Source organism: Pipra filicauda, unplaced genomic scaffold (genome assembly GCF_003945595.2).
Source record: "Pipra filicauda isolate LSUMZ 115617 unplaced genomic scaffold, ASM394559v2 scaffold185_size1782982_pilon, whole genome shotgun sequence".
Classification (NCBI taxonomy): Eukaryota; Metazoa; Chordata; class Aves; order Passeriformes; family Pipridae; genus Pipra; species Pipra filicauda.
The window spans coordinates 564,050-590,204 of NW_024104293.1; the positions used below are offsets into that span (position 1 = coordinate 564,050).

Genomic DNA, 26,155 nt, shown 5'->3' on the forward strand with positions numbered 1-26,155 from the left:
ATGGGTCCCAGAGCTGCAGGACCCGTTACAAACCCCCCATCCCACCCCCCATCAGTGAGTTTTGCTGAGCTGATACACGAAGGCGCAGGTAAGACTAGTCAGACAGAATATACTCATCATCTGTACCACAACACTACGTCTCTAAGCCATGCCATCCTAACCATGATGGGGTGGGAAGCACTGGCGTTCCCACGTCCCATCCCACGTACCTAGGGAGGGAGGGAGGATCAGAGGTGGCTCTCGGACATGACACCTTCCTTCCTTCTCCATCTCCTTTGTTTTACTTCCCCGTGTCTTTTCCTCAGTGGGAACCCACTGTCTTTCGTGCCCCTTCCAAGAGGCGCTGCCCCCCCAGGAGGTTCAGCCCCTCTGGGTGTGTTTTGGAGGCTGGTTGCCACCACTGCTGCTTCTCCTCCAGCTGGGAGCTGAGAAACACGGTGAGGTCTGGCAAGGAGGGGAGGCTGCTGTGTGGAATGCCTTCTGTGTTGGGGTGGAGAGGGAGAGGAGACTGACAACCTGAATGTGTGACAACAATGGGTGGAGTCCAGCACCTGGTTACTGGTTACCTCATGGATGAGGTGTCCCACCACGGGCACCCGCCCAGCACGTCAGCTGAGGGAGCTCAGTGGGGTGGTGCTGACCAGCTCCAGCTGGCTGAAGACCTCCCTGGAAAAGAGGCATTCCTGTTCTCTGAGTCCCCCACACACTCGCCACCCTCTCTGCTTTGGCATCTCCAAATCTCCTCATCCCATGGAATATGTACACTACCACCTGGAGACACCGGAGCTGCTGCTGAGGGACTCAGCTGCCGAATTTAGAACAGTTCCCGAACAAACCTCACCGTGCAGAGGGAAATCCCTGGCAAGGAAAGACCTCTTCTGGGGCCTTTGGGTGAGTCACATCACCTCTGTCCCTCATGATTTCCCTTCTGGGAAGGGCTATGTCCTCCTGAGAAGTTGTCAGCTACTGTTCCTAAAATGCTGCCTGCTGCAAGGACCCTGTGACCATGGCCTGCCTTGTTTTGTCCAAAGCTGTTTGCTGTTCCAGGGATGCCAGCAGCACCCAGCAGGCCAAATTTAGTGCAAAGTCTCACCAATTGAAGCTTCAATGAGAGCTACTTTGTGGACTTTTAAGGGATGAAGTAGAGGAAATTTCACATCTTTCCTTGAAACACCGTGGAGGACTCTCAGCTACAGGCAACTGTACGGCTCCACCTGAAGCAATATAAGGTTAGATGGAGCAAAGGGAGAACAGAAGGTGAGGGGTAAACCTTCCTCCTTGTGGCTGTGACCTTCCCCAGGAGCTGTGCAGGGTCCTTGCACCCTAGAGATGCTCAGCAGGACACGAGCCTGCTCCAGCAACCCTCCGCTCCACAAGGCTTCAGTAATTGCTCCCTGTTACCTGCCCTGGCACGTCTCCACCAGGCTCCATCCCTGGCATCTGGAGGCATGTCACAGGTGGGAGAGCAGGAGCCTGGCATGTCCCAAGGGATGGGTGAAGTAGCCACAGCTGGTTTGGGAGGGGGAAAGTATCATGCATTTAATGAACTCTTCAAGAAGAGGAAGAGAGTCAGAGAGGTGGGAGAAGGGGGAAGTTTACAGACAGAAATAGTGATCTGAAGGCCAGAGGATGGTGATGGACCCAACCAGCTTTGGGGAAAATTGTCACCAGAGGTTTTGGCTCACTACCTGCTTCTTTCTACCTCATTTCTCGGCTCCATAAGTGGCAGATCCCTTTCTAGGTGCTATGGGTTGGAGTAGAACATCACCCCAACTCAAGTCACCCAGGGAGTGGCTTGAGTTCTTGCAGCCAAGGGAAGGTGAGACATGACATTCTCCCTGCAATGCTTTGGCAGCGATGATTGCCAAGGCCTCTGCTCCCTTCTCCATGATTTTTCGGGACCAGGAGGAGGATTTGGTTAGCTGGGCTGTCCTACTGCCGGTCTGGGAGGCTCACGTGCCATGAGGCACCAAGCCGGTGCCAACCAGGGTTTGGTTGGTCACTGGGTCGAGAGGCTCAAAGGGCTTGCACTAAAACTATTGCATAAAAAAAATGCACCTAGATTTATTGAGCTTAAGTTCTGTAAGATGATGCAGAAGAGGTAGCCCCTGCTCTGAGCATGCTGGGAGGACGGACCAGGGGGCCTTTTCCCAGGGACATGCTGGGAGGGGGTGCCGGGGCAGCCTCCCCTTGAGCACACCGAGCACATCGCTCTCGTACCGGTTCCTCCTCCCTCCCCACGTGTGCAGGGCAGGGCAGTACCCCAAAAAAGAGACCAAACTGTTCCCTGGACATTGCTGCACAATGGAGTGTTGGTGCCGGGGGTGAGAGGCAGACACAGGCAGGAGGCCATGGGATGGGGAGAGAGATGGAGACACGGACTGAGAGAGAGAAAAAAGAGTGATGGAGAGCTGCAGGTAGGCGGGACACAAGGGCTGTCTCGCTGCAAGGCCTCTGGCTCCTAGCCAGAGGCGTTGATGTACAGCTGGCTCTTGAGGATGTAGTCGATGACAGGCTGGCAGAGGTAATCCACAACGTGTCCATCCCCGTGCTGCAGGGCCAGTCTGGGGGCACGGGGGGAGAGAAAGGGATCAGAGCCCACTTGGATGGGTCAGGTGTCCATGTGAGGACAATGGAGGGGCTGGCTGGGGGCACCCTGCTCTTCCCCCAGTCCCCCTGCATCACCCACCTGCTTTTGGTGGAGCTGACAACCGACATGGGGTGGTTTGAGTCATCCTTCACCACCAGGATGTTGTTCTGCAGGGGAAGGAGGGAAAGAGCAGTGAAGAGATGGCTTAAAAGCAGGTGTCTGCCCCACCAACCTCCCCACCCTGCTGGCCTTGGGAGGTGGCTGCATGGTGGCTCATCCCACCCAACCGCTGAGAGCATTTGACCCCGAGACATTTTGTGCCCTGTGGCAGAAGTGCTCTCCTGGGTAGAGAGAGGCTGTGGGTCCTCTCACAGCCTTCCCTGGCCATGTGTGCATCCACTCACTTTGTACTTGCGGAGGATGGAGGAGTGGTTCATGATCCGGTCGGGATCTGCTCCATCCCGGGGCACCACCACGATCCCGAACTCCCCGACGATCACCTCCATCTAGGAACAACCCAAAGTGTGGAGAGCTTTATAATCACCCCACACAAAACCCGCCACTGTCTGCCAACCCCCCCTACTCTGTGAAAGCTGGGCCGTGGTCTGGATGGAGATGGAAAGTGAGTTTGGGGATATGTCAGCAGCCTTTGGCAGAAAAACAGAATTATCAAGGCAAGTGGTCTGCAGTGGATGAAATAAAAGGCATGGGGTTAAATCCTATTACTGGGTGATGAATTCAGACTTTGAGGAGAACTCATGGTAGAAGGAGGTGGCAGCAGAATAGGTTGCCTAAGGAGGACATTTTTGCATCCTTTGTGCTGGGCTTCAGGACTTGCCTCATCTCAGCTTTTTAAGCCTTTCAGAGGAGATACCTGCCACCTAATTGCTTTACAAAACTCAGGACTGAAGATGTGGTAACTGAATTTAGAAATGGTTGAGAGGTTCAAGGAGGGAGGTTTGTGCTGACTGCCTGATCTCAGTGAAGAGCTGGGGGAGACCCCATAGCCAGCACTGCTCTGGAGCAGCATGTGGGTCATTAACCCATCCTCTCTCCAGGGCTGGTGTTCTCCCATGAAAATGTGGCTTCTTCAGGCAAGGACCAACAGTAAAAGCTGTTGATTTGGCTCTAATTGTGTTTAATTTCTAATGTCTGGGCAACTTCTGTAAAGATCTTACTTCCTACCTGTGCACCTCACTCTGCTGGGATTGGCATCTACTTGATTCTGCCTCCTTCTGAGGGACAAGGAGTGGAAGCACAGCCTTGGGATGGGCTCACCCTGCATCCCAGGTTACATCCTCTGCATGGGCAGTGAGTGGGAGCAGGGCTTGAGTCTGTGGAAGCCCTGTGGAAGTGTGTAGGGGAGGTGAGGGTCAGGGTTGGGAAGGAGGAGGCAGTGGGGCCGGTGGGCACAGCTCCTGTAATCCCAAGAGACCTGAGTGGCTCCCAAGAGCATGGGGTGTGGGAAGCAGAGGAGGAGGAGGAAGGGAGCCTGGGGAAGAGGAGCATGGAGGGATGCCCAGCAGTGGTGACTCACATCCGCCTCGTTCCAGAGACCAGGGATGCAGAAGGACTCCAGCAGGTCGCTGCCACAGAGCAGTAAGATGCGAAGCTCTGAAGAAAAGGAGAGAAGCTCACAGGTGTGAGCACATGGGGCTGAGCAGGCACCAGCCCCATAACTTCAGGGTTGGCTTCGCAGCTCAGCAAGAAAGTTGTGGCACGGGAAGGAGCTTTCTGCTCTGACAGGCCCCTAAAGATTTATTTATTTGCACAGCTGCCAGAGAAAAGCCATAAACCCACTCAGAGGAGTGGGAAGAGATGGCTACATGGGAGGGTGCCTCCCTGTTTGGCATTTCCAGGTAGCCAAAGCCTCTGGGCTCTGTGTGGTGTAGGTGCTGGGATGGCTGTAGTGCCAGGCTGTGTGTGAGCTTGCCCATGAAATGGGTGTCAGAGCCACCAGCACTCTCTCCACACAGACCTCTGGGTGATGTATGGTGGGGCCACATCTGGGGCAGCCTGGTGGGCCTGAAACCCTTACAGGGCTTTAGAGGAAAGGGCAGCTGAAATCCCTCCTGCTGCTGTTCAAGGCTTTGCAGGGCTGCAGGCATTGCCAGGATGGGATGACACCACCATGGGAGGGCACTTGGGGTGACTGTCAAGGCATGATGCCATGGCAGGTCTGTGTCTGCACGGGGGCCGTGTCCCCACTGCTCACTCCCTTATTTCAGCTGCTGTCTGCCAACAGGGCCAGGCTCAGCACAGTTAAGCACTGCTCCTGTTTCACCCCTGAGCCCCAGTAGCTGGCACTGGGGTGAGATGATCCTATATCCTTCACTTGCCCCTGGATCTTTGTCCAGTAGCTCCCGAGCCACATGGCGCTGGCCCAGGGGAGCTGGGGGGCTGTGCACTCACCGATCTCCTCATATCGCATCACTGTCCCCAGGTTGGCATTTTCATCTGAGAAAGGGAAGAAAAAGAGAGGTGCTGGTGCCTGGCCTAGCACAGGGGGCTGGGAGGAGGGCTGGGGGCTGGACTGACACTGGACCTTTCCTCTACGTACCCACAAATGTGAAGCGTTCCATGGGTGGGCGAACACAGCAAATCCGGCTCAGGCTTTCTCCCACCTTCCCCAGGATTTTTGCTAAAAGTGAAGGAAAATTAATGGGAGAGAGGTGGTGCAATTAACCCGTACAAGCTCTTCAGCCACCCTGGTCCGGCAAGATGCTCCTGTGCAGGAACTGCTCCCAGCACCTCCCTGCCACCTCCTTTCTTGGTCTTAACTCCCCAGAGTGCTACCCTGTGCCTTGAAGAGACCAGCTGGACAGCTAAAATCACTAAGAAAATCACAAGATGTCCATTTTTATGGGATTTAAGTAATGTTCCCACTTCTCCCTAGCTAATACTTTCATGTCCCATATCCCACTGGTTCATAGGGGATCCAGCTCCATCATCTCTCCTGCCAGTTCTTCCCTTGCATGCACCCTGTGAGCATCAGGTACCTTTTCCTTTAGCTGCTCTCCCTGCCTGGACATCATCCAGCTGAAGCCCAGTGAGATTTTACAGCCATTTTATGCTGTTCTTGGCTCCCCTTGCTGTGCTGGATGGTAACTTCTCCATTGCACCCCCACCCCACCCTGGGCTTGGTGCATGGAGCCAGATGAGCCATCTGTCCAAAGACAAGGTGATGGAGCACTGTTCCTAATGCTTGGCAGCCCTGGCTGGGAGGTAAGGGGTCAGTAGTAATCCCCCTCTTCCCCACCCTGATGCCACCTACCTGCAGTGGGCTTGTTGGAGACGTTGTTGTTGTTCTGGTAGATGTTCTGCGAGGACTCATTCTGGGGCTGGCCAATCACAGGGGTGATGGAGGGCGTGTTGACATTGGAGAGGATGCATCCAGTCACTCTCTGCAATGAGGGAGAAGTGTAGCTGGAAGAGCATCTTCACCCCAACAACATCCCAAAACATTTTTGTCCCTATATCAAGCCTCCCCACCCTTGGCTCAAGGTCATCTTCAGTGACAAGTATGTCCAAGCTCACTTTAGGATCCCCAGTCCCATGAGCCCGAGGCCAGCAGGACCCTGTGGATAATGACTTGTGATGAAGGTAGTGCTAACTTTTTGTGTGGAGCCATGAGGCTGGCAAGGAGCAAACATGTTCTCTTCTCCCTCCCAGTCCCTGCAGGAGAAGGAAAGCATGGCCGGCGACTCCTCAGCTTCAGCATCATGGTCCTTGGATGCACCGCACATTCTGCTGGGCTAGTTAATGCTGTGTCTCCTGTCTGGGCTGCCTGTAACTTTGTGTGATGCTCTTTCATCCATTTCCCATCTTTGGTTTTCTTGCTGTATCCAAGTGTGCCAGCAGCCCTGCTTCCCTGCAGTCACCAGAGGGCAGCCACCTTTTCCCATGGCTCTCAGACCTGCCTGGGTTTTGGAGGGACTTTTCCTCCAGGGGTTTGTGCTCCCAGAGACTTCCCAGGTGCTGATTTTTCCCACTGAGTTTCTCCATCAAGTTCATACAGCAGTTTTGGCTCAGCTGGTGAGTGGGAAGGCCCATCCACCTCGCCTTCCCCTCTGGGAGGAACCAGTAGGCAGCAATAATGATTTGGCTTGTGCCCATCCCTGCCTTCTCTCTACCTTCACCCCTCCTCCCCTCCTGGTGTTCCTGGGTCCAGGATGGCTGCTGGCTCCAGCTGGAGGGCCCAGTTTCCTTCCAACATCAGAGCAAGGAGCTCAAAGTGGCTGTGACAAGGAATCTTGCGCCTCTTCCAGGTCAGGATCTCACAGATGTTCCTGCAAGTCTTCTCTCATCCTGTCTCAGACATGTTTTAGTTGTCCCCACACTGGGGGAAGAGCAACCCCATTCCTGCACCCTCCCCATGCCCTCACCCCTGGGTGCACCCCCGGTGCGGGGACTGCCTCACCTTCATCAGGTCACGGTGGTGCTCCAGCACACTGCAGGTGGTCTGCCAGGTGTCCTGGTAGCACTCCCAGGGGTCCACCCTGCGGGAACACAGCAAGGCAACAGCGTTGGCCGATGGCCACCGGACCTCCCGGCTGTGCCACCTCCTCCCCACCGGGCTGGCCAGCAGTGCCACAAGCAGCTACCATCACTCCACAGGTGTGCCATGGACCATGTCCTTCCTCCAGCCCTTCCACCCAGCCCTTCCTAACAGCTCTGGAGACCTGAACACGTGCCAGGGTACCTTTCCGCTCTTGGTACCCAACTAACCAGCTTTCATTGGGATTGGATGTGACTACACATGTCACAACCCTGTTTCTGAGGGCAGCCCGAGGTGTTTCTGGTCCCACCTCAGCCACCAGAGGCCATGTGGTGATGCTGGGAAGGTGAGAGTCTGTGGGCTGGTGCTGCAGGTGTGGAAAGGGAAGGTGCCACAGCACAAAGCTGGGGTAGGCTGAGTGACTTTGAGCCTTGCCCAGACACCACAGGCTGAGCAGGGGGCTTGCAAGACCTCCTGAATCCCCAGAGCTCCCTTGAAGGGTGATCTAACCATCTGCATCTGTTCTCTGCTGGACTGGGAGAGGAAGGTCTTTGGTTTTTAATCAAGCTTGGGCTCGGAGAGGAGAAAGTCTGTCCTGGAGCTCTACCAGCTGGTGGCATCTCCGCTTTGCACACAGGCCTTTGCCACCGCAGGGCAGGGAAGGGGCAGGGGCTGCCAGGCCGCTGATGCCACAGCAGGGTGGGCTCTGCCACTCACCTGATCCAGTCAGAGGACTGGACAGCCAGCTGGCACATGGTCAGGCGGTGCCGGCTCGAGACCAGACCCTGCAAAAGAGGGTGAAGGAGGAATGGTTACATCGTACCCTGGCCAGCCTGAGCTTGCAAACTTTCCTGGGGCAGAACATCAGGCTCACTCAGGTGAGATAGGCCAGAAGGATTCGTTCCTGCCCATAAACATTTATTTAAGCTCCTGTTTGCTGGAAGGGAGGAGTTCCTGCTGGGCGTCAGCCCTGACTACGCACCAGGAGGTGACATTTGCTCAGCACCACCACTCCCAGCTCCGTGCTGCAACAGAGCCAGAGCTGGGGTGGTGGTTTCTTGGTTAAATTTCTCCAGCTTTCAGGAGAGGAGGAAACTCTCCACTCCTAATTTGGAAAGTGCTTCTAAAGGCTACTGTTTTCATAGTTTCCATCCCCGCAAAAAAAAAAAAAAAAAATTGGCTTTGAAATAATTAAAACAAAACCAAAAAACTACCCAGCAAGATGGCCACCACTGTTTTGGGTGAGAACATTTCTCTTTGCTCTCTAGTACTTTGGTTGGTTGTAGGGCCTTGCTGTGGCTTTTATCCAAAGAGTGAGTGGTTTCATCCTTTCCCTCCTCTCCGAGACTTTCCCATGGTCAGGAGCTGCCCCAGGCAGAAGATGAACAGGAAGGGACCATGGGTCAGGCAGTGCTGCCCAGTGCTCATCCCTGGTTTCAGAGATACCATTGCACACAGGAGGCAGAGAGGGAAAATGGGGACAACCCACCGTCTTCCCATAGGAGTCATGCACGGGCGAGACGATGCCACCGATGACGATGAAGCGTCCCGTCTTGTGCAGGTAATCCCGGGCTCGCTCTGCGGGGGGAGGACAAGGAAAAAGGTGCAGGGGGGTTTAGCTGGACCCACTGAGCGCTGCAACACCGTGGCACCCACCAACCATGGCCCAGTTGGTCCCTCAGCAGCCTCACGGCTCTTACACCGCTCCTGGCCTGTGCCAACACCACGTGCTGCCCACGTCCGACAGACTTGCCAGAGTCCCTCCAGCCTGATGCCCATTCTCAGGCTGGTATTTCCAAATGGTGACATTTGAGGATAAAAACACTGGGGAAGGGTTGCTAAATTCACATGATCTCCTATGTGTCCACCCCAGCTATTGAGACAGTAGCAAGAAAAAAGAAGATAGGAAAGGTAAAAGCAAAAAGGGAGATAAGATTGATGAGTCATTAGAAAGTCATTACAAAGAGCTTTTTTTTTTTTCCCCCAAGCAAAGGAGCTGTAAATTATTTTGCATTTGCAACAAAAAAGAAGATTTCTGAAACTGAGGTGTTTTTGGGATCTGTCAGCCATCCCAAGATGTCACTGTGCATCATATCCTTCAGCCACCCTGCTCAGGGGCTGGCACTTCCCCAGGGGATGCGGAGAAGTCCTGCCTGAAGGTGCAGCAGCAGTGGGGAGGCAGTTTCAGGGAGCCTTCCTCCCCCTCTCCACCTGCACCCAGCCCCAGTGGTGCCTCTCTTCAGCTCCCATGCCCTCCCTTCTGCTCTGCTTCAGGGCAAAAATTCAGCTCTGAAATTATTTTAGAGCTCCCTTGCAACAGCTTGGGATGGATGAGGAGCACTCATACATGGAGGGAAGTGAGGGGGGCTGAGCAGGGCTGGAAGGTTGGGTTGTCTTGGGGACAAACTTTTTATTAGGGCCTGTAGCAATAGAGCAAGGAGAGATGGTTTTAAATCTAAAGAGAGTCAGTTTAGATTAGATACGCAGAAGTTTTTTACTCAGAGGGTGGGGAGGCCCTGGCACAGGTTGCCCAGAGAAGCTGTGGCTGCTCCTGGATCCCTGGAAGTGTCCAAGGCCAGGTTGGACGGGGCTTGGAGCAACCTGGGCTAGTGGGAGGTGTCCCTGCCCATGGCAGGGGGTGGAACGAGATGGGCTTTAAGATCCCTTTCAACCCAAACCTTTCCAGGATTCTATGTCACTTGGGCAAAATGATTATTTTTTTCTGAATTTTGACATTTCTACTAAGGAATATTGTTCAGCTATTGTGTCAGCTAAAAGTCAATTTAGGAAATATAATTGCCATGGACCTTTTTCCCCCCTCGAGGGCATTGAGCAGCCCCAGGCCTCTGTGACAGCCTGTGGATGATTTACCAGCCTCAGTAAAACCTCTTCCTCAGACTCACCCGAAATCCTCACCCTGGCTGCCTTCCCAGCTCTTGTGCCCTGGGTGCACCAGCGTCCAGGGAGGGAAAGCAGGCTTAAATCATTTGATGGGGGCAGGGAGTAAAATTCGATTGCCTGAATTAGATGTACCGAAATTATCCCTCCCCGTCCTCAAAATCCTTGGGGAGTACATGCAGAAAAACACAACATTCTTGGGTGAGGTTTTTTTCAGGGGCAGGGAGGACCCAAGATTGATAGATCAGCATTTACCTTTCTATCACAATGCAATTTAAAATGCAAATTAAAAGAAAAAGTAAATTCCCTAACAAAAAAGATGCCATTGAGTTTTAAATAAACACAAACACATCCTTTGATTTCTCCCTGCTTCACTCTGACTTGATTTTATTTCCAAAAGACAATTAAAAACACTGACCTGTTCATCTTCACGTATGGCATCTTTATAAAGTTCTCTCTTAAGACAAGCTGAGCAACTTATGTGTAAGCTGTGCTTCATGTTCTCAGGGTTGGCTGATGGTATTAATTTGCCTTGAGTTTTTGGTGGCTGTTCCTCAAAAACATATACAAATAAAACTTGGGATCTGCATTTTTAAGAGTTTGTTGTCTACCTCAGAAACAACAAACAGAATTTAAATAGGTATGGAAAATATATAAATGTATGGACCAGTAAATCCTCGCAAGGGAAGTATTTGGGCAGACGTGGGCTATGAAGCAGCAGTCTCTTGTAGGGAATGAAGGGCTGAGAAGGAAAGGGAAGACCTGCTTTCTGGTCCTACCTTGCCTAAGACTTGCAGAGCACGTTTTCACATCCCAGACTGGTCCATTCTCACTTGTTTTTGGGGCAGAGCATGTCCCTTTGCTTGCAGGGCTGTGTCCATCAGGCGACTGTGCTGTCTCGCCTGTTTGTGTAGCTGTCAGCTAAGTCAGACCTTCACAGCACCCACTTCAAAGCTAAAGCCTTTAAAAAGATTGCATTTTCTTAAATGACATGTCAAATCTTGTTTGGAGAGGAGCTGTGCCGCTAGTGGGGCTGGCACAGCGACGGGAGCAGCCACCCTCACTGCTGGGATGGTGGCAGAGGATTTGGGGCAGGTGGCACTGTGGCTTCAGCGTGGCACAAGTAAGACACTGAGGTGCTGCAGCGTGTCCAGAGAAGGGAACGGAGCCAGGGAAGGGTCTGGAGCACAAGTCTGACAAGGAGCAGCTGGGGGAGATCAGTCTGGAGAAAAGGAGGGACCTTCTCACTCCCTACAGCTCCCTGGTGGGAGGGTGGAGCCAGGTGGGGGTCGGGCTCTGCTCCCAGGGAACAAGGGACAGGACGAGAGAAAGTGGGTTTAAATTGAATATTAGGAGAAATTTCTTCACAGAAAGGCTTGTCAAGCCCTGACACAGCTGCCCAGGGCAGTGGTGGAGTCCCCATCCCTGGAGGGATTTAAAAGCCGTGCAGATGTGGTGCTTGGGGTCATGGGTTAGTGGTGGACTTGGCAGCGCTGGGGGAATGGCTGGACTCAATCTAAAGGGTACTTTCCAACCCAAATGATTCTGTGGTTCTATGATTCTAAAATTGCCGTGTTAGTTTGCAGCATCTAGGTGTGTCCTCACTGCAATCATGATGTTGTGCTTAAAGCTTATTTTTATTTCTTTTACAGTTTGAATCTTCTTAGGCTGATATACTCTTCAGTGGCTAAGTGGAGAGGACAACAGGCCTCCGTAGCAAGCCTGTCTAAACATGTTACCTCATCGATCCTTGAGCCCTACCCTCTGCACAATGCAAGACCAAACTGCTTTAGCTCTTGTAAGAGACCTCGGGGGTGTTGGTTCATTCCCCACCCTGGGAGGAGGTCACAGTGTCTCCTGGCACGGCATGTGCTCCTGGCATGTGCAGAGGGGGGTTTGGGTCTCAGCACCTTGAAATGGTGGGTGATCAGTGCTGTGGCTCCGTGTGAGGAGTAACTAGGGGTTGGGCAGCAAGGGCAGGGAGACGGGATGGAGGTCACTGCTGGCACAGAAAGGGCAAAGTGGGCGAGTCTCCTGCTGTCCCTGGGTCTCTCATCCTGAAAGGGGGGCTGTGCATGGTGTGAGGCTGAGCTGAGGAGCTTCACACCCAAGCACAGCACTGGTCATTCTTCTGGGTTTCTGGAAACAGGACTCTGGGCTTGGTGGGTTATCGCTTTGAACCACTGTGGCTGCTTTGATTTTGCAGTGCTTTCTCCAAGCCCCCAGGTCCATGTTATCAGAAAAGACTTCTTTTCACAAAATTTGCTGTGTCTTTTACGCAAAATATGCACATAACTGGTCTACTCTGGCCTCCAATCGGGAGGTCTGGAGACACACTATCTTTAACTCTGCTGCTTTTTTTGAGAACACACGCAGGATCACCCTTGAGGAGAAAAGACAATGCAGAAAGAATCGTGTCTTGCAGAATATACCACCTAAGGAGTCTTTCTGCTGTGCCTTTTGCAACCGGACTTGTCTATCTCGCATTGGCCTTTTCAGCCACCACCGTGCTTGCAACAAACGTGGATAGAGCCCTCCCCAAATCTTTGCTCGTGAAGCCCAGCCATGAAAAAAAAAAAGGATATCAGGTTCGTGGTCTCCCTGCAGACACTGAAGACACTGCAGTAGCTTTGTATTCTGGCCTATTCATTGTCCTTGAGCTCAGCCTTCTGTCACGGCTTCCTAGCCCTTTCCCAGCCCATTTCTTGCCTGTCGAATGCTTATGATGTCCACAGACCATGCCAGACCCCAGAAACCCCCCTCTGGTATTTTCATTTTCTATGAGCACTTTATCTCCTGCCACACCAATGCAAGGATGTCGGCTTTGGAAGAGAAAAGCTCATTCCTTTTCCGGTGTAAATTGTCTGTAATGCTCCAGGTGCCCTCGATGGCTTTTAAACCTTGTTGACATAAATAAACTCCTGGTGATGGACCCTGCCAAGGCGTGCATTAGCCCACCGGCAGCATCACTTGTGTGATGGGAAGCTCTCAGTGCCCTGGCTCCACGCCTGGCGGCTGGTGGATGACCTTAGCCTGGCTTTGTTGGGGAAGGAAGGGACAGGGGTGACACCTGGACTCATCCCAAGCACTGGTGACACCTCCCCGCCGCCCCAGCCCAGCTTTGCTCGCCCGCCCTGCAAAGGCACTTCAAATATTTTTGGCTCTGCTGCTTTCCTGTGGGATGACGGTGGGGAAACACCAATCACTGGATGCACTCCAGGGCTACAAAAATGGTAAGTGGTGATGTTGTCCAGACTGAATGAAAAAATAGCATCCTGCTTCCCCAATAGGAAATCAGGCCTTATTTAGGAGATGTTTCTTTTGGAGGTTCTCACTGAGTATATTCAATCGCAACATCTCAACTCCTCTGGCGCTGCTCCATCACCTAAATTGACGTTAATGAAATCAAATATTCTTCATGTTCAATTTTTCAAGGTGTAATTTCAAATTTTATTTGCTTTGCCTTTACACCGGGGTCATCTGCACACCCAAGATTCCTTTTTTGCTTTTTTTGTTTGTTTGTTTGTTTTTACAGAATAAAGCCACCAGCCAACTCTGATTTATGCCCCTTTCCCCATGAGGGTTGAAGCTGCAGCTCATTCACACTCTGTGCCAGCTCTCCAAAAACACACACAAGGGTGGCAGGAAGGCAAGTTTTGCACAGCCTTAATTGCTCTTCCCCAAGAGCTGGGGAAGAGAAGGTGCACAGCCATAGGTGATGGAGAAGGCAAAACCATTGCCCAGGTGTCTCATTTTTGTTTCAAGGAATTCGGCCTCTGACATCCTTGGAGGGGAGGTGGGATGTGGCCATGAGGCGCCGAGGGCAAGGCAGGCGCTTCCCCACTCTCCTGCAGGGGAGAGTGACCCAGATACGCCAGCACACTGTGTTTTATTCTCAACCTAGCAGCACTTGCAGGACCTAAATGGTGCTTCCAGAGCCCATCTTGGGCACAGAGCCAGCAGTTACTCTCAGACTAATTGAATGATGTCTCTGTGTGTATGTATATATATATATATATATGTATATATGTATGTATGCATGTCTATATAAATCCTCTGAATCAGGGATGTATTCATCAGAAGTGTCCACCTCTCAAAGCCCAGCTCTCCTGCCTGGCAGTTCTCTTCCCCAGTCAGTGTCTTTACACACCCATCACCCACAACCACACCTTGGTTAGAGCTGGGAAAACCATTGGTACCTCCCTTCCCTGAGCTTCCCAAAGGGACATTTCTACTAGAGCAAGCCCTGACTGCTCTTCAAGGGAGGTTTCTCCTATAGGCAGAAGCAGGAGAGTGGTTCTTCACCTTGAGATTGACCCCTTCCAAGGCAAGCCTGGGGAGATTCCAGTGTCCCACTGACCCACATAGCTTGTCCTGCCTTGAGCTCAGTGTCTCTTAGACAATCTCAGTCAGATTCCCAGAAGACTTTTGGTTGGTGGAAAAATCCCATTAAGCCCCCTAATGCTTAATGATTTTTATCTCCAAGCTAATTACTCTGTTACACACTTTCCCCCAACCCTTTAATCCATAGCTGCACCCAGGCACTGTAGAAATAACAAATTTGGGAAGGATTTCCATGCTAAATGTCTTCAGCTGTTGGTGCACATTTGTTTTATTGGCTTTTCATAAGCACAAAATACCAAATACCTCAAGACTCATGGTGGAAGTGGAGGCTGGGAAAGGCCTCAGGAAATGACGCTGCAGCATCTGACCCTTCCATCTCCCAGCCCACCCAGGTCCCCACCAGTGTCCAACTCAGAGCCACCTGAGTGATGACTAATGAGAGTCATGCTATCACCATCTGTTGACCACTCATGGCTTCACAGCAGAAGAGTGAAATTAGATGTTTAAACAAACTAAAAATAATAAAAGTAGGAGACTTGAGTCACAGTGAGCTGACCTAGAAATAGCAGAGCATTTGCTGGAGACCCAACTAGACGGGGCCTGGGCAGGGGACCTGGCTGGTCCCAGGTCATCTGGGTTTCTTAAATGAAGCCATAGAGGAACAGCCTATTTGATCTCATTGAAATTGAAACTGGAGGCATCCTATTTTTCCTCTCTTTTTTTCAGAACTGGGGGATTGCAAGGGCCACTGTGTGTGTGAGAAGTTACACAGGAGCCTGGTAAGAGATCCTGCAGGTCCCAGAGCTTGAGAAGAAGCATCTGAGGAAGAGCCTGGCAAAACAACCTCCTGGAGCAGCCAACCCTGCTGCAGTGGAGCAGGTTAGAGCAGGCATTATCCATCAGGTGAGCGACATGAGGAGAGGTACAGGTGTGTTGAGATGAAGCTGCCGCCAGCTCCTCCAGGTAGGGACTGGATCTCCTTTTCTGTCAGGCAGGTAGGTGATCAGCCCAGTGCTGTCACTCACACCACTTCTACAGAGAAGCAACATAACTTATTGCTCAGAGATCTCCATCCTGGCATCACGGGGAGAGCAGGAATATCCTCAGCACCTTGCTGGATCTCACCTGAAGGATAGGCAGCTCAGTCCTGACAAGGTGCCCTTGTTAAATACCTCCACATGGTATTTAATGCCCAGAGCTGCTTCCTGGGCATCTTAGAGGTTTTGGGGCTACCAAGGTGAGGGGAAGCATCTAATAAGGTAAAAGCAACTCTTGGTAGGTAAAAGGCTGGGCTGGATGGGGCTTGGAGCAAGCTGGTCTAGGGGGAGGCGTCCCTGCCCACAGCAGTGAGGTTGTAACAAGATGCTCTTTAAGGTCTCTTCCAAACTATTCTGTGATTCTAAAAATGGATGATGAAGGCGACTTCACCTGAAGAAGGAGTTTTTTTGAGCTCTCTGCTGCAGGGCAGCACCAAAGCACCTTGCTTAGAAACCCTCAGAGAAGGATTAAGCATCTCTAGGTAAGACGAGTGTATGGATGGTATTGAAGAGTGAAAGGTCGTGTACCTTTCCCTGTCTGGTGCAGTAGCTGCCACCCCACAAGTCAGCAAGGGCTGGGCATGCTGTGGTGTGGTGCAGGGCGGAATGAGTTTCCCCCTTCCAGTGCAGTATTTTCCTTGTTTTTTAGAGAGAAATGTGCTAAAATGTGGATTTGCCAGTGCTTGGTGTAAAACACCACTCTGAGCACCAGGGTTTATTTAAGTACAAACCAGGGGAATGAACATCACTTGAGGCTGGGCTGGGAGAAAGCGGTCAGAGGGATTTTGGTTGAAGCCTGTCTCTCCTATGGGGTTTTTGAGGCTAACAGCTTCCAGCTGGTATAAAGAGACATAACATGCCACCCACAGTAAAGCAACATCAATTTGTGGCACAAATCTGGCCTAGAGCTGGTATTCTGTGGTTGTGTCTCAGCTTCAATAACAGTCTAAATATCAGGAGCAAAAATAAACTGTTTGGCAAGCAAAGGGGAGGGTATTCCAGATAGTCCTGAGTACTCCATTTGAACCAACTTTTGTAACCCTGGGCCCATGGAGAGTCACACAGGACAAGGGTAGCAGCAAAAGGCAATATTTTCATTATCCTGCCATGGTTTTGTATTTCACTTTCATCAGAATGTGGGTGGAACATCCAAAATAGGACAGGCACCTCAGTGTACATCCCTGGAGAGGTCCTGGTCCACATCTCAGCCAGGGAAATTGGTATCACTCAGTGCCTTAAAAAAAAAAAAAAAAAGGGAAATAAACCCCCAGCGGATTTCCACGCTTGTTTTCCAGTGCCCTAATTTCCCTGTGGAAGCGCTTCGTTTGTTTTCATTTCCGAGCCGTTGTAGCACATCAAAGGCAGTGCTTCCTAACCCTGGCGTGTGTCGTGCTGCTCCTTCAGGCTGAGCACGGCGGGATCACAACCCCACCAGGAGCAGGGGATTGATGGCTCTCAGTTCCCCGTGGAGCACAGATGGGTGGCATTTGCGCTGCAGCTCTTTGCTGGTCTTGGGCTGCCTCCACGAGGGCTGGCCCCTGTGTGTGGGCCTGACCCTTGTTTTGTCTTTGCCGGCAAAGCGTTCGGAGATGCTGACCTCGCCTGGGATCAGTGTTGGCTGAACCAGGCAGGCAGAAAATGTCCCACCTACAGAGATGCAGAAAGGCCAGGGGATTGGTGGTGACAGTGTGGGGTGGCAGAGGCAGCCATGGTAGGACTTCAGCCCTTTGGTGACACCAGTGGGATGTCACATTCCCGTTTTGCACTAGTGAAACCCTCTCTCTTTGTAGATCTATTCCTAAGACCTCACTTACCCCAAGAGAAGCATCAACAATATCTTTGCACAAAGCACAAGTTCCAGAAGCAAAGCTACACCTTTCAGCACCCCAATTCAGCTTGTGCTGGGAAAACTGGATTTTCTTCTTCCCCTTGCCAATAAACCCTAGTGAAATGTCATCTCCTCAGGGAAGGCTTAAGCTCAATTAGGGGCTGTTGGGTTATCGATGAAAATAGAAACCTTTGTGGAGCAGAGGCTGAGCAAATCCTTCCTTGCCTGGCTCAGAGAAGGACTCTCCACCCATCCCATGGGGAGCTTCTCTGCCTTTGCTTCCTATTCCAGATCCAAAACAGACTTATCTCAGTTCATCATCTTCTCCTGGGGCAAGCCCTACAGCGGCTCTTGAAAATACATATTTCTATAGACTCTAGGTTTCTCTGTTCCCAAATATTAATTTAGCAGTTTTCTGCTGGTATGACCAAGCTACATCCAGCAGCTCAGGCTTACTGAAGGAAACCACTTGATGCTGGAAAGGGACAGGCAAAAATGAGCTCCTGACCTGGGTTGTCTTCTCTGGACGTGACTGCACACTATCAACATGTGTAAGCAATGCTGCTTTGAGGGGATAAGACCTGTGTCCTGTCCCTGGTTTGTTTGCAGGGCTGTGATGGACACTATAGGCTTTGTCTGGCTTTTTCACTCTGAAAATTGAGTCCTGCTTAGCTGGACACTGGCGGCACCATGGGACTGCTTAGATTGAGGGGTTATAAATGCCAGAGAGGGCATGCTCATCTCAAAATCCAGAGGTGACCTGACCCTGTCTCTATCTTGGGCTGATTTTTCTGTCTTAGAGGTTGTTGAGTCTTTCTGTGGCTGTTTTGGGTTCCCTGGTCCCAGGTGGAGATTGAGGTTAGAGTTAAGGTTAGGGTAAAGTTTGGGGTTACCTGTGCTGCACACTCAACACAGCTGAACTATTTCTGCTTGGCCTTCGACCGCAAGTGGTGGGATGTGGTCTTGACCCCAGCTCTGATACCTCTCTGTGCCTCCTTCCTTGACTCAGGGGATCCCTTGCAGCCCCCCAGCCTTGCTGCCAGAAGGCATTTTGCAAGCCTGGAAGGGTGCAGGGGTGAGGATGCCTATTTTGGGCCAGCTGCTGCTCAGATGCACAAAGATCAGCCTGCTCACAACCCACTCCTACCCCAACCCCCACTACAGTGGTACCCGACCCACAGCAGCCTGGCAGGGAAAGGAGGGATGTGACTCCTCCTCGGTGCACCAGTCAGGAGAGGTTTAGTGAGGTCACACTGGAGATGTGGGCTGCCACTGGTGGGGTTTAGCATGCAGCTAATCAATATGGCATCGGACAGGCTGCTGTTAAAAAACATCAGAGAAGATGGTAAGGGAGGTGAGAGAATTGTAGTGAGTGCAAATGGCTCTTAAATAGAAGCAGAGCCCCTGTTTCTCTCTTGAATGAGGTTGTAGCACTGGATTTCTCACTGCCAAGTTTGTTTATAGTCGATGGAAGTAAAAGATGGTACGTGGTACATTTTGGGAGGTGGCATTGTCATAGAAACAATGTGATGTCTCACAGACCGTAATAAATACTGCTAAATATTTAAGAGCTTATAAATGTTTTAAAAGAATCCCTGAGTAGTTATTGATGGAGTTTAATCTCGTGCTTGGGAAAACTCCTCCTCACTTTGGGTCATAAAGAGGAGAGGAAACGCTTGAGATGCAGGAAGCCGGTGATAAAGGCCATGAAAAAAGGAGCCTGTATGGGGTACAGTGATGGGAATGGGACATTAACTGATCTATAATGGCACACAAAAGAGCCATGGGTGCTGCAGTCCTGCCTGTGCTGCTCTGTTCTCCCAGCACAGCACCCAAGAATCTGCAGTTTCAGCATGTTTTGGGCAAGTGCTGGGTGTGGAGTCATGTCAGCGACTCACCCACCGCGGCATAAGGCTGGGCTGAGGGGTTTCACTGTCTGCCATCACATTGAGCCAGGAGCACCTGGGGATGGGCACAATCTGCCCTCCCAGACCCCTTGCACTGATGAAATGTTTCAGCTGTTTTCTGTGATTTCAGCTGCTTGGATGGCAGTGGAAGCTCCTCGCCTGCGTTGCAGAGAGGTGAGCACGGATGCTGCAGCTCCCCTGGGCCGACAAATCAACCTGAGTGTTGTGAGATCTGTCCTGGCTCTGTCTTGGTCAGGTCCTTGCTGGTGCTGCTGAGCCCCACCACTGCCATGCAGAGCCAAGCCAGGGCTCAGTCAGGCTCTCGCTGTCCATCCGGTCCTCTCAGAGCCCCCTCACCCCTCCCGCTCCATCGATCGCTCCCGCTAATTACGCATTCTGATTCCAGCCCAGAGATGAAATGGAACCAGGAGGCAGCCTCGCAGGGGCCCAGACTTCTTACTCATGTTGCAGACAGCAGAGCAAAACCTCTCTCGAGCTCCTGATGAGCTTTTGTTGGATGTAGGCAGGGAATTTTGCTTCTGGACATTTGTAGATGTATTCCCATTTGAGCAAAAGGGTGAGCTGTCATTCTGCTCAGGCATTTCTCCCAGCTCCATTCCAGGCAGCGACGCTCTCATTAAACTGCTCTGCAGTTCAGTCATCTCAATCAAATAGGAAAAAGTGATTTTTGAAATTCGGGATGTTAAACAACACATCTTAAACAAAAGCCTCAGCTCCTGCCTCTTCATCCCTCTTTACTTAAGGAACTCTATCCCTTCATCTCAAACCAGCCTTTGTGGGATGCAGCAGCTCTCAGTGCTGCTCCTCTACAAGGACTGCAATGGATAATCAAGGAGCAGCCTGCTGGGGTTTTTAATTGCTCAAATTTTCTAAAGAAGCCAAGTGGAGAGTTTTACTTCTGATCGCAGTCTTTCGTTGTTTTCTGTCAGAAATGGTTTTTACCCAGCTGTTGGTTGGGATATAAACTCTCCTCAACAACAGATGCACATAGGATCTAGGGAAAATTTAATTCTAAGTAGACAAAAAGGGAAGAATAGTGGTGATTTACTGACTTTCAGGATTCAGCTTATCTACAAGCAATGTTCTTCTGTGCAAGTCCAGGTCCTGGCACTGTTTGAAATGAAGTAGATGGGAAACTCTATGGCCAAACGTTTAAAAACAGCTGAGGTACCAAGATTCCCTACAAGAAGGTGACATCTGAACAACATCTCACAAACCCCTTCCTCCTACAGGAACATACCTGGAGCAACCCATCACCCCATGAACCAACACAAAAGAGATGAGAGTCAGGATACAGGCGGATGATACAGATATAATTAAATTGCCTATTTGCTATTGAATGTTTGATAGTGCCCAAAAAATAGCAGTAAAAAAATCCTCTGACAGAGTCAAACAGTAATATCCCAACCATTTTTTGGGGGGTGTTACCCAACCTGCTGCCTCTGAGTGCAGCTCTGAGCATCCCCATGGATCCCAGAGTCCACACGGCTGGACCTCATGGGCACCTGGAGGGGGGAAGGACAGCTCAAACCTTCCCCTGCACGGGCAGGGATGTCCACAGTGAAGTTCTGCTACTCAAAGGTTGATGAGAAAAGGTGGAAAAGGGGATGGAGAGGTGATCCAAACCCTGGAGATGAAGCTGTGTCAGGCTGCTCTTACAACTGGGCAGAAATAAAACCCTGTTTGATGAGCAAGGCTGTTTGATTGAAGCCAGAAGTTTGCACATAAAAGGATGGATTGTGAGGAATTTCAGAACTCTAAAAAGGCAAGAAAAAAATGTTTAATGTGCTAAAAGGGGGAATGTGGGCAATTACAGAGCCTTTTCTTCTATGATTTAAACAAAATGAATTAAAAAAAATATTGAGACGCTGCATCTTGATTGACCTGATAGCATCTCTCCCCACCAAATCCTTAATTTCAGTCTGCAGAAATCATCAGAACAACCCTCTGATTCTCACATATCCATGGGACAGTACAAGCCTTTTCCCTTGCAGAACTACGAAGAAACTCATCTCGGCGTCTTCCTTCCAGCTCCAGCAGTTTATTGGCTCCCTCTCCAGTCCTGGAACACACAAACCCTGGAGCCTCTGACCTTGCCTGGTGATGCCTTTAGTCCCAGTATTTTACCCAAGACCACCTTCAAACCGAACCATGGGGTTGTTTTGATTGAAAAAACGTGCTTTCTACCTTGCTCTGCAGAGCTGCCCTTTGATTTTCAAGCTCTTGAACACAGTTGTATTGGGGCTCCCTGAGCTGGGCCAAGGTGGGGAAATGATTTAATTGTCAAAGCAAGCACAGGCTCGTTGTCTGGCAGGGCACCGGCACGGGCTTCAGCACATTAGCAGGGCTGCACAGATTAGGTTTTGCTTTTGACGTTGGTCCCTTGGCTTTTGTCCTTTGGGTGGCATCGTTTGCACGGGAAGGAAGCAGGAGGCAAACTGTGAGGAGGCCAAGATGGAGGGAGATGTCCTTTAGGCAGCAAATTCCACTCTGCGTGTCCCCAGCAGTTCGGCACCGAGATACCAAAGCCAGCGTGGGGATGTCTCAGAGAAGGATCCCCTCCTGAGCTGGCTGCTGGGGAGGAGGGCTGAGCTTCAACCCATGCTCAGAGTTCCTCTGAGTGTCAGCAGGAAATTAAGGTGAATTGGTTGGAGCTTGATGTGTGCTGGCCAAGGTGAGCAGCAGTGGCGGGGTTTTCATGTGGCTTTAACACGGAGATTTTTCTGAATCTTATTTTTCTCCAATTTTTGCATGGGCTGCTCTGCTTTTTCTTCTCTGTATCTCTTTAGGGTATAAATGGAGTTTCATTTCAGGTGAAAGGCCACCAATGTTCATGTCAAGCTTTAGAAAGAACCTCTAGCCTGTCTCTTCTCCTGCTTTATCTCCCTGCCACAGTGGCATCCCAAACTTTTTCTCATAGCCACCTAAAGCTAGGAAATACAACTCAAATTTGTGACTCAGAACATACGTATATCTCAAAGCACAGCAGATACTACAAATAACTCTGAGAGTTTTCAGGACTGTGTGGGTGTTTGTGTCAACCCCTTGGTAAGGATGGCTGTACAGCACCGTATCTCACCTACTTTTTTTGTTATGTGTTATGTATCTTATGCTAAGTATTAATTTATATGTATGATATATATTTTATACACACAGATGTGGATCAACTTCATCTGGGGGGCCCCAGTGATCCAGAGTTGTTACTGGCAGAGGATGGAGGGAGCCCTGTTGTGGGAAGTTCAGTTCCACACACAAGGGTCAGTGGTGTGTTGCACTTGCAGATTTGGGGTTGTAAGAAGAATCCCAGCTTTCTGGAAACCCAAGGCTAATGATGAGTCTTAAATTCACATGACTGGTGGAAAGAATAGCCCTGTGGGAACCTTTCCCCCACTAGAAGAGAATTCCACATAATTAGCCCATCTCCTATTCAGACAAAAATCCTATGGGAAAAGGTTGGCTTTTGGCCTGAATAAAAAATGGTAAAATCCATACTGAGAAAAATGATGGTTGGCATATAATGGTATGTCTGCAGTGACATACCCATGCAAATACTGTTCTTTCTTCTGGCTTAATTAGTGCCATGTGTTAAAGAGATAAATTTTCTCTCTCTACGTTAAGCAAAAAGTTCTCCTATCAGGCTCTCGAAGCCCAGGTATTTGTCTGAATGATAAAGACCACATTTTTGCACAAATTCAGCTGTTTAAAATGCAACACTTACAGGATGGAGCACTGTTTTGGTTGAACTGTACAGCACAGAGCAGAATAACACAGATTTTGGTTGAGATTCCCATGGCTTCACGTAATTATTATTTTAGACTTGGGGGGAAGCGTTCCTCAAATAAAAATGATCAGGGATCAGGTAAATTCTGTCTTTTCCCTGTGGAAGTCTCACTTGTCCCTATCAGGTATCTCAAGACTTATATTCCAGGATTTCTACAGGATACATGCATAGAAAATTTCCACATCAAGCCATCCTCTGAGCTAAAACATGTCTTCCTGAAAGATGTCTGAGTGTTCGTTTACAGCCTTCAGGTGACAGAGAATCCATCAGGTACCCAGGTGCTTTCTCCTACTACATGATTACCTTCACTCAAACCCACACACCATATCTGTAGCTTGAAGTTGTGCAGGATCCAAAGCTGCTCTTGGCATGTCACCAGTCCTAATTCTACTGAATAAAGGAGCCCCCTTCCACCAGATATCACATATCCCTCCACCAAGCAGATCAAGTTGCCCCTTAACATCTTAAAGAATGGATCCAGACTGAGCCTCTCTAGTCTCCTGCCACAAAGCCCGGCTTCTGGAGCTAACATAATTCTTGTCACTGGTCCTCTGAGAAGGGCTTTGCTAATGCTGTACATGAAAATAATACAACCTTTCTTCTTCTGCTTGATATTCCCCCCCTTGTATCTGCAAGGATCACATTTGCTGCTGTATTTACAGCACCACACAGAGTTTGCATTCAGTGGGCTGTGTACAATCCCTCCTCAGTCCCCGACACCGTTGCTGTTTGGCAGAAGACATTTGCCTGCTGTTTATATTGGATGTGCGTTCTTCCTCGCTGGACATATGACTTTGCATTTGACTTCACTGTTTGAACAAGCCCTTTTTACCAAACACCCCGAGTCAGGCAGCACAACTGTCTCATTACCAGCATGAATTGCTATTCTGACCTCTTTGGGGTCATTGGCACTTTTTAGCGGCAGGGATTATATATTTTCTTTCACATCTTTGATAAACATACTCAACAGTACTGAGCAAAAAAAAAAAAAATCTCATTTCGAGTCTATAAGAACACCCACTGCATACTAATATCTCACCAATCTTTATTTTCTAAAATATCTTCTTACTGGTTTTTAGTCCACTGAATATGGGCTGCATTGATATTTTCAGTATTACTTAATCAAAATAGGGCTAAATGTGAATTATAGAAATCTGTTTCATCAGTGGTTGCTTCTATCAACCATGTCCCTGTAATTTCATGTAATTATTATTTTTATTTTGAAATAGTTCCTCTTGATCCTTGTTAGCAATTTCTTTTAGCTTAAGCAATAAGATTTTTTTGAAATTTCAGGTATGTTGTTGCCCAGGACCACATTTTTCTGGCACTTATGAAATGGAATAGCAATGTGATCATTTGCATCTAGAAAGCCATAATTTTCTAGCCTGCTACCCAACTCGTTATGGTCTACAAAAACAAGGTCTGACGTAGAAATAACCCAAGCTGATTTCAATTATTTTTGCACTTAAAAACTTCTGTACAGCTTTTAGAAACCCCAGGGATGCTTCTCCAGCAGTAGCACAAGACCTTCGGCATCTGCTCCCCAACCTCAAATCTCCTATCAGACATAAAGGATGGATCCTGCCTCTGCACTCCAAGAAGGGATATTAGAGGAGCTGATCTTTCTATTCTCCTTTTTTCAGTGGTCTGCAGTGGACACTTCACCCTCGCAGGACTCCTCCCCACCCCAAGTGAGTTGCTGTTTTCATAAGGGATCTTCAGGCATTTCGAGCTTTACCCAAACCGTCAGTATTTATGGCATGTCAGACTGCCTTTGATGGAGATTGCCCTTCCTCCCTTTCTCTCTCCCTCCCTCCTTCCCTCTTGTCTTGCCTGAGCAGGCTGTAGCAGTGATTTTAGCATCCCCATCATCTGTATCATAGCATGGATGCTTGGTAATATCCATCATCTCACAGGAACATTTCCCGTTCCTCAGACCTGGTATCAATCTAAACGTCGGGTACTCTAATATCTTGATTAACTGCCTGTATTTTTGTTGACTTCTGTGCCTGGCTGTGGCTGCCTGGCTGTCTCTCCTCCCTGGCCAGAGGAGATGGAAGCGCTGCAGCGGCCGCAGGCTCGAATCCCGGGGCTGAGCGGCAGCGGACAAACACGGCCAGGACCGACGCCGGGGGACTGCGGGGCGGGAGCGTGACAAGGGAAGTCCAGAGGGCAGAACCCCGCTGTCCGAGGGGGACAGCCCCCAGGGATGGGGGACAGCCCCCAGGGATGAGGGCCAGGTCGGGGAGGCCCGGGCGGTCCCCGCCCGCGGCGCGTTCAGCACCACCGGCCGCGGACAGCGCCCGGCCCCGGGCTCCGGAGCGGGGCTGCACCCCGAGCACACCCCGAGCACACCCCGAGCACACCCCGAGCACACCCCGAGCACACCCCGAGCGCACCCCGAGCACACCCCGATCCCCCTTCAGCCCCCCCATCCCCACCGCGGGGTACAGCCCCTCGCCTCCCCCCCCGCCCCGCCGCCGCGGGCACTGACCGAACATCTGGATGTGGCCCTTGGTGATGGGGTTGAAGCTGCCGCAGGCCAGAAGGATAACGTGGGTCTTGGTGGTCTCGGTCATGGTGCGGCCCTGCCCGGCCCCGCCGCGGTCTGTGGCTCGGTGCGGCTGCGGGAAGGAGGAGGGAGGAGGGATGGAGCGGGGCCGGGCGGGAGCGGGGGCGGCGCCGCGGCTGCGGGAGCGGGGACGGGGCCGCCCCTCGCCACGCACGGCCCGGGGCGCGCCCCCCGCGGAGTCCTGAGCACACGGGTGGGCGTGTAAACACACGTATGTGCGTGTGCACACATGTGCGCACCCCCGCGGGCACACATCCAGCCCCGAGGGCGCAGACAGGGGCACCCGCCCTGGCACAGATGTGCCAACGCTCACATCCACGTATGGACACACATCCACGTATGGGCACACATCCACATCCCCTCTGTACGCACACGCGCACACATGTGCACACACACTCACACAGAGAGGCAGCAGTGACACACTGGCATCCCCAGGACTGAGACGTAACCGGAGGCTTAACCTGGAGAAGAAGAGGCTCAGGAGTGACCTTGTTGCTCTCTACAGCTCCCTGAAAGGAGGCTGCAGCCAGGTGGGGGCCGGGCTCTGCTCACAGGAAACCAGCAATAGGACAAGAGGACATCGTCTTAAGCTGCAAGAGGGGAGGTTTAGGTTGGACATCAGGAAAAATTTCTTCACAGAAAAGTTGATTAGACATTGGAATGAGCTGCCCAGGGAGGT

General features: G+C 50.9%; 1 protein-coding gene across 1 annotated transcript; it reads right to left on the reverse strand.

The window, feature by feature from the left end:
• Positions 1-1,513: 1,513 nt before the first annotated feature.
• Positions 1,514-25,564, reverse strand: NMNAT2 (nicotinamide nucleotide adenylyltransferase 2). The gene is made up of 11 exons (XM_027723445.2): positions 25,399-25,564; positions 8,578-8,666; positions 7,806-7,873; positions 7,011-7,089; positions 5,865-5,994; positions 5,151-5,231; positions 5,003-5,047; positions 4,128-4,204; positions 2,995-3,096; positions 2,690-2,757; positions 1,514-2,564 (listed from the first exon to the last, which is right to left on the reverse strand). The coding sequence occupies exons 1-11, from the start codon at positions 25,481-25,483 to the stop codon at positions 2,462-2,464; spliced, it is 927 nt and encodes a 308-aa protein (XP_027579246.1). The 5' UTR covers positions 25,484-25,564; the 3' UTR covers positions 1,514-2,461.
• Positions 25,565-26,155: the final 591 nt, after the last annotated feature.

Coding starts and splice junctions, on each gene's coding strand:
- NMNAT2 (XM_027723445.2), bottom strand. CDS start 25,483: ATGACCGAGACCACCAAGACCCACGTTATCCTTCTGGCCTGCGGCAGC. Junction 7,874..8,577: donor ATGACTCCTATGGGAAGACG/GTGGGTTGTCCC, acceptor CCTCTTTTGCAG/GGTCTGGTCTCGAGCCGGCA. Junction 2,758..2,994: donor CCATCCTCCGCAAGTACAAA/GTGAGTGGATGC, acceptor CTTCCCCTGCAG/AACAACATCCTGGTGGTGAA.